This window comes from Electrona antarctica, assembly GCF_951216825.1.
Source record: "Electrona antarctica genome assembly, chromosome: 2".
Classification (NCBI taxonomy): Eukaryota; Metazoa; Chordata; class Actinopteri; order Myctophiformes; family Myctophidae; genus Electrona; species Electrona antarctica.
In genome coordinates, this window is record NC_136807.1 from 54,148,639 (window position 1) to 54,156,662 (window position 8,024).

The window sequence follows — 8,024 nt, forward strand, 5'->3', positions numbered from 1 at the left end:
ATCACTGATGGAGGCGCGCCGTGTCCAGACCACCAGACCCGACTCGCCACCGTCCGAGTTACGTCCCGATAGGCAGAGAATAGTATATATTAGTAGCCCCTAGTTTCCATGCACCGACAATAGTTGGAAATGACACGTCAACCAGGGAAAAACCTTGACCAGGCTATGGCCAGTATGGCCATATTGGCCCTATTCGAAGGTGCTGATAACGGATGATTTCGCCTATTCAATACAGAGATAACGGTCGAATCCGCTGGTCTGGAGCAACGGAAGCTCTGATCATGAGTAAAATATAAATGCTTCCGTCATACAGTCTGGAGCAACGGAAGCTCTGATCATGAGTAAAATATAAATGCTTCTGTCATACAGTCTGGAGCAACGGAAGCTCTGATCATGAGTCAAATATAAATGCTTCCGTCATACAGTCTGGTATGACGGAAGTTCTATCATGAGTATAGAAGTATTTATATTTTACTCATTATATTTTACTCACTGTGGAATGAAGGAACACGTTATTCCAAACTTTCCCCCTTCATCAGGCACCCCAACGGGCTAACCAACGGGAGACAATATAGATACAGTATAAATACGCAAACAAATAGTTGAAATAGCTGATCTACAAGCTTACAACATGTCACTTCATGGCATGTTGTGATCTCAAGTAGAGCTACACTCTCTTTGGCCAATCGGTGCCGATAATAGCCGATCTACAAGCTCACACAAGCTCTTTTCATCCCAGAACAGGGATGCTAGGTTTTGAGTGGTTAGTGATAGTAACGACGCCCCCCTCCCACAAGTGAAAATTGTTTGAATTTGATTTGAAATTGATTGATTTGAAAAGTCTAGCTGGAAAACTAGTCTGAAATGCATCCAGACGCTTGCATCGCTTTTCTGGGCCTGAGGCTGAAATTCACACAAATTAAAAATCTCTGGACTTTTAAACGATTTTTAACCTATGACCTTTGACCTTTAACCCTGATAAAAGTAAGTCAAATAACTAATATGTTTTTTTGTGATCATTAGAATGTCTAGAACATGTTTTATTTATTATTGTGAAAGATATCCCCAAAAATGTTTTAATAATAATAATAATTATTATTATTATAATTTTTTTTACATAATTTCCTCTGATAAGTCATAGTAATAAAAAGTAGTAGTAAGGTTGAAATCTCTTTTTTGCAAGTAGAAATATATCCGGGTCTTACAGGGTTAAAGGCCAGTCCACAGACACCAATGTAACTCCTTGCAACTGCTTGCAACATGTAACTAGTAAATACATGCAACTACATGTATGCAAACCAGTGTTGATTCCGTCGACTAAAACTATGACGAAAAATGTCCGTCGATTACCTTTCTTTCACTGACGAAAACTAAATGGAAACTAAATGAAAACCACTAAAACTATGACTAAATATACTGTCAATTTCGTCAACAAATAAAAACTAGACTAAAATGTTAGACAGGGACTAGTGGACAAGAGATCCAGTATGTAAAAGACAAGTCGTTTTACACTTGGTTGCATGCTGAAAATAGCCGATCTACAAGCGTGCGTGCGTGCGTGCGTGCGTTTGTGCGTGCTGGCATTCAACCTGTTCAGTTGCAACAAGGTGCGCTCCGGCCTTTTTAACGTTTGGGCCAAAAATAGCCGACCTTTCAACCTCACTACACAACCTTGAGCTTTTAAATTGGCTATCTAAGTTGGTAGCTAGATATTTAGTAAAGTGTGTGCGTGTGCGTGTGCGTGTGCGTGTGCGTGTGCGTGTGCGTGTGCGCGTGCGCGTGTGTGTGTGTGTGTGTGTGGTAGAGCCCTTGGGTCAACTAAATACAAGGGCTTTAAGTGGTTAAATGCTGCTAATTGCCTGACATCAGTGTTTTGTGGGCGGGGCCATAGCTGAATGGTTTTCAGAGCATTGGTTCCCAACCCTTTTTATACTGAAGTTACCGCCTCAGAAAATATTCGGCCACCATAATAAATGATGTTCAAATACAGGAGCGTATACCTGTCCTATTTGTTCCATTCCTGTATAAGCCAATAATGTAATAATGCTGCTGCTCTGACAAAACTCTTGTCTAAATCTGTTGTGTCAGCACAGCTGATGATATTTCTAATGTGATTTAATCCGTTCTCAAATCTTCTATTAACGGCTAGGTGTGTCATCATGCCTCTGCCTGTGTGTGTTAGGCTGCTCAACAGTGACACTTGGTGGTGACAATATGCTACTTCCGTGCTCGGACACAGGGACACACACACACACACACATAGCTGTCTATTGACCGATTCCGTAACGGGTCTCATGGTCGCAGCCTACGTATTTCCTGTAGGTGGAGACGACACATCTGCGGTTTCCCTGCACCAAGCTTCTACTACAGTGAATGGAAAAGTGACTGATGTTAGTCTGCCTCAAACGTTACTCTTTTACCTGCTTTTTACTAACACTAACATTACAAAGATGCCCAGAACATCGGGATGAACCTGTGTAGTTTATGGCTGCTCCAACAGTAGTGGCAACATTAAAAAATAAATAAACGGAATGTCAAAATATCTACCGCGGTGGCTGAGACCAGAGCCATATAGTAATGGTTGAGACAAAGCAGTGAAAGGTCCTGAAAGATACATAACGTCAGTCTTACCCAATACCCAAACTTTCTGTTTTAGGAACACAAGACTGCTCTACTTTATACCTCATACTAAGCATTAAAGTATGAGGTATAAAGTACAGCAGCCTTGTGTTCCTAAAACAGAAAGATTGGGTATTGGGTAAGACTGACGTTACGTATCTTTCAGACTTATAGCATGTCATGTAGACAGCACGATAAGTGCATTGTATGTAGTCATAGCACTTCATAGTATATATGTACAGCATAGTATAGCATATATGTATAGTTTATATGTATAGTGTCATTATATAGATATGTTCTAGTTATAGTTTATATGTATAGTGTCATTATATAGATATGTTCTAGTCACGTTCTTAGCTTACGCATGTTTCGCGATAAATGCATTTTACATATGTGATGTATTCCCATGCTTTTTGTTCTTGCCTAATGTAAGTCGCTCTGGATTAAGAGCGTCTGCTAAATGCCTAAATTGTATATTGTAAATTGTTTCAGGACCTTTCACTGCTTTGCCCCAGATATTTTGACATTCCGTTTTTTTTTATTTTTTTAATGTTGCTACAAACTACACAGGTTCATCCCGATGTTCTGGGCATCTTTGTAATGTTAGTGTTAGTAAAAAGCAGGTAAAAGAGTTAAAACGTTTGAGGCAGACTAACATCAGTCACTTTTCCATTCACTGTAGTAGAAGCTTGGTGCAGGGAAACCGCAGATGTGTCGTCTCCGCCTACAGGAAATATGTAGGCTGCGACCATGAGACCCGTTACGGAATCGGTCAATAGACAGCTATGTGTGTGTGTGTGTCCCTGTGTCCGAGCACGGAAGTAGCATATTGTCACCACCAAGTGTCACTGTTGAGCAGCCTAACACACAGGCAGAGGCATGACGACACACCTAGCCGTTAATAGAAGATTTGAGAACGGATTAAATCACATTAGAAATATCATCAGCTGTGCTGACACAACAGATTTAGACAAGAGTTTTGTCAGAGCATTATTACAATATTGGCTTATGGGAATGGAACAAATAGGACAGGTATACGCTCCTGTATTTGAACATCAGTTATTATCGTGGCCGAATATTTTCTGAGGTGGTAACTTCAGTTTAAAAAGGGTTGCGAACCAATGCTCTGAAAAACCATTCAGCTATGGCCCCGCCCACACAACACTGATGTCAGTGTGTCTCCGCCTACAGGAATACGTAGGCTGCAACCATGAGACCCGTTACGGAATCGGTCAATAGGAGTGGTTGCACCACTCAAAAATTGCTGCCAAAAACAACACCGTGTCCCATCCAATGTGTCCAAGTATCCCTGATAGCCGCCGTCCAAAATTTGAGAGGACCTGTGATGTCATGACATACTTTTTATTTGTATTCTTTCTATTCATTTGGTCATTTTTGTATATAATACCCCACCATAGGCAACCAATATAAGGCAACATTTCATCATATTTTAAGTAGCATGTGACATGTCAAACTAGGGGGTTTTCATGATTCTGAATGCATTCCAAGCATTAGTTTTGCACGAAAAACACTCCTTGGCCTAAATTCGGCCATATCCACCATATCCACCCAAATGTGCTGACATCATCACATTTGTGATGACGGCTATCGCCGTTTTTAGGCCAAGGAGTGTTTTTCGTGCAAAACTAATGCTTGGAATGGATTCAGATTCATGAAAACCCCACCTGTGTGAACTGAGCGGTGCAACTATACATTTACTGTTGTAGTTACTGTACTGTGCTGTGCTCTGTACTGTATTGTAGTGTACTGTGTGTGCACATCACATTCCACTCACAGTTAACAGTCTTTTGTATTGAGTTGTGCTTGAAATGTACTGTAATTCTGCAAACTGTTATACATATTTCAATCAATCAATCAAACATACAAACACCACAAGGAGTGGAGAAAAAATATTATCGCCATTTCTGAATCCATCTTCAACCGCTTATCCGTAGTCGGGTCGCCGGGGGAATCATGAATGACGATTGTGTTCTTCTTTCAAACCCCGCCTCCTCCTCCTCCCTCTCGCTCTCGTACCCAATCACAGACTGGCGGCGGCCCTGCCGGCCAGGAGGACCAGCGAGACAGAGGGATCCTGAAGAGGGCCAGTCCCACGCACTGCCTGTCCAAAACAACAACGACAACAACCAACGGCGGTCCCACCACACACTGCCCGACCACAACAACAACCGCCATCAACGGCCATGCCTTTAGCAACGCCGGCAACGCCCCCATGATGCACTTGGACTTCAGGAAGCCTTCAGGGAAACAACGGACCGCCGAGCCGCTGGCCAACGGCTTCCACCACCTCCACCAGGGGGCGTCGTCACCTCCGCCCGCCCGCGAGGAGAGGCAGCTGTCCCACCCGTCCTGCCACATCCCGGTCCCCAGGCACAGGTACGGACACGCCCACTGACCCCTGTGACCTTTTGACTCGCCCACTGTGTGTGTGTGTGACCGATATAGTGCTATAGTTCTCCAGTACAGGATAAAGTTGTGTGCATCCTGTGGATTCAGGGTGTGTGGGTGTGGGTGTGTGTGTGTGTGTGTGTGTGTGTGTGTGTGTGTGTGTGTGTGTGTGTGTGTGTGTGTGTGTGTGTGTGTGTGTGTGTGTGTGTGTGTGTGTGTGTGTGTGTGTGTGTGTGTGTGTGTGTGTGTGTGTGTGTGTGTGTGTGTGTTGGCCGCCGAGCCCCTTCTGAAAAGATTCTGTGCCAGGGACTCCCATAATAAGAAGATTTGAACCAAATTCATCCGTGTTTTGAAGATCGGACCAGTCTGAAGTGAGTGGTACTGTACTCGTGCTGTTTTTAACTCAAATCTTTGCTTCTGGTGGGGGGGGGGGGGGGGGGGGGGGTCTGCGGCCAAATGCAGATAATTCTGGGGGTCCTTGACATGAAAAGGTTGAGTACCACTGACATAGAAACATAGGGTTTTTTCAGAAAACGTTTAGGATTTAGATTTTTTTTAAGAATCGTCCTCGGGTCTAAATGGGTTTTGCTGGTTGACCACCCCCCCCCCCCCCCCTGTCTGCTAGAACCATCTCAATAAATGACCCCTGGGCGGGGCACGGGCGATCGTCGGACCGGACCCGAAGCCAGACTTTATACTTTCAGAACCGACTTAATGTCCATTCCTGAGGAATGCTGGGATGGATCCAACTTTCGGGTCCAACTCCTCCCCGGATTTTAAGGCGACGGAAATAGTGTCGGACACAGGCAGGCATTTTTTAGCCTCCAAAAACCTAAACAAACGTTGGGAAAAAAAATATTTTGGATAGGAAATGGAATGCCCCTTCAGCTAAAGACCATGCAAGCATGCAGCGGTTTGGGTTGGGGCATGAGTGTGTGTGCGTGTGTGTGCGTGTGTGTGTGTGTGTGTGGTGGGGGGCGGGGGGCGTAAATGGCCAAGTGACCACATGTTTGGTGTTCTGTCCCGAGAACGGTTTCTTGAAATATGGCCTGAGCCAACCAGAAGGCCCGGAATAGAGCCAGGGTTGAGCCAATCAGGATTGTTTATTTTTATTGCCTGTTTATGAAAATTCAATGTATTTTTGAGGTTGGTTGGCATTTACACACTGAAGCACCGCACCGCACAGCACGCATGGCACGCATGCACGCGCACACACACACACACACACACACACACACACACAGCCATAGACCTATTTCCAGTTGTCTCTCTCAAAATAAAACTATGAAAATCTATGTTGGAAAAGTAAAAAAAAAAAAGTGGGTGGAATTAGTTTTGGTGCATATAGTTCCTATCGTGTAAGAAAGGGAAGAAGAGAAAAAGGGGCGGGGGGAGGGGTGGTGGGGGGGGGGTTAGCTTTTTCCACAAAGAGTACAAGTAAACGGTTTCAGGCCATTTAGAAGCTACGTCAAAATGTTGCCGTCCAAATCCACACTGACCAGGAGCTCTCAGTGGTGTTGATGAGAACCGCTGGACTGGCTGATGTATCGGTGTGTGTGTGACGAGCACGCACGCACGCACGCACGCACGCACCCACGCACGCACCCACAAACGCACGCACGCTCACAGGCTCTCTCTTGGAACACGAGCCGGGTCTGTCTTTTGTTTGCTGCTCTTGTTCGTTCTGTGGTTCCCTGTTGTTGTTTCCATGAGAGAGAGAGAGAGAGAGAGAGAGAGAGAGAGAGACTGCCATTGTTGCGTATCAACTTGGAGTCGAACAATGCACGCACACACGCACCACAAGTGGAAAAACAAAGAACGCAAAAAAAAGTGTGTGTGGGATGGTCTTTGGTGTACACACACACACACACACACACACACACACACACACACACACACACACACAGAAAGCAAGCGCCCAGAGGCGAGGCCAGCTCTCTCTCTCTCTCTCTCTCTGCTGAGTGATTATGTAACATCGTACATAGAGTTGAGGAGAGGAGATAGGCGGTGCCTCGGCCCTCTGGCCTTCATTTGTGTGTGTGTGTGTGTGTGTGTGTGTGTGTGTGTGTGTGTGTGTGTGTGTGTGTGTGTGTGTGTGTGTGTGTGTGCGCGTGCGTGAGCGAGCGTGCGATAGAGAGCGAGCGGGGGAGAGTGAGTGAGAGAGAGCGTGGTTGAGGCATTATTGCGTCTGGTTTGGTTATACATTAACAAACAGCTCTACAAGAACAGGTCAGGTTCTCTTTGCGTTATCCGGAAGAACTAACTCGCCAGTTTACCAAGTTGCCGCGATTTAGTGCATTTTAGAGAGAGAGAGAGAGAGAGAGAGAGAAAAAAAGTAGGAATGCTAAAAGTTGAAACACCAAAGTACCGAAACAATGTAATTCATTAGTAAACGATATCCTGAAACGGTAGGCCTACTTATCATTGGTATTCACATAATAGGCCTATACTCGACATTTTTATCATAAAGAATCTGGGATTTGGTGCCCAGTCTGCCCACCTTTTGTTTGCCTGGAGGCCTGTACTTTACTTTTTTTTACTTTTACATTTTTATCCCACGATTTTTGCAACCCATTTTGTTTCCACCCAGTGTCATTTATCTAATGTAATTCCTGGGAGAGCAACGGACTGACCTCATGCTTCCTTCTATGCATGAGGAGTCCAAGCTGCTTCTTTTCACCTGCCGGGGGGGGGGGGGGGGGGAACACGTTATTCCGACCAGTTCCTTTCCCCTCCATCATACCCTATAGGGGACACCGGGAGAACATGTGAGGGTTCTCAACGTTTTTTGGCTGCATGAGGACCCCCGAAAATAGCCTGGCTAATAAGCCAGACCGAATCAGCCGTTGGCAAAAAAAAATTGCTTACCGGCGGATTACGGTCTGGAGAGGCTCAATTGTACGCCCATTTCCTACACCAGAGAACTGGTGTGGCCAATCGGGACACGGTATGCAATATGGGCGGGCTTTGGTACAGCGACGTTCAATGCTTGAGAC

At 45.1% G+C, this 8,024-nt stretch overlaps 1 protein-coding gene across 1 annotated transcript in view; it reads left to right on the top strand.

The window, feature by feature from the left end:
* Window positions 1-8,024, top strand: part of LOC306934188 (uncharacterized protein) — a gene marked incomplete at its 3' end in the record, with an annotated part of 62,916 nt that overhangs the window by 4,710 nt on the left and 50,182 nt on the right. Inside the window, 1 exon segment of the mRNA XM_079516714.1 lies at window positions 4,667-5,016. Within this exon segment, the coding sequence (XP_079372840.1) occupies window positions 4,667-5,016 (350 nt within the window).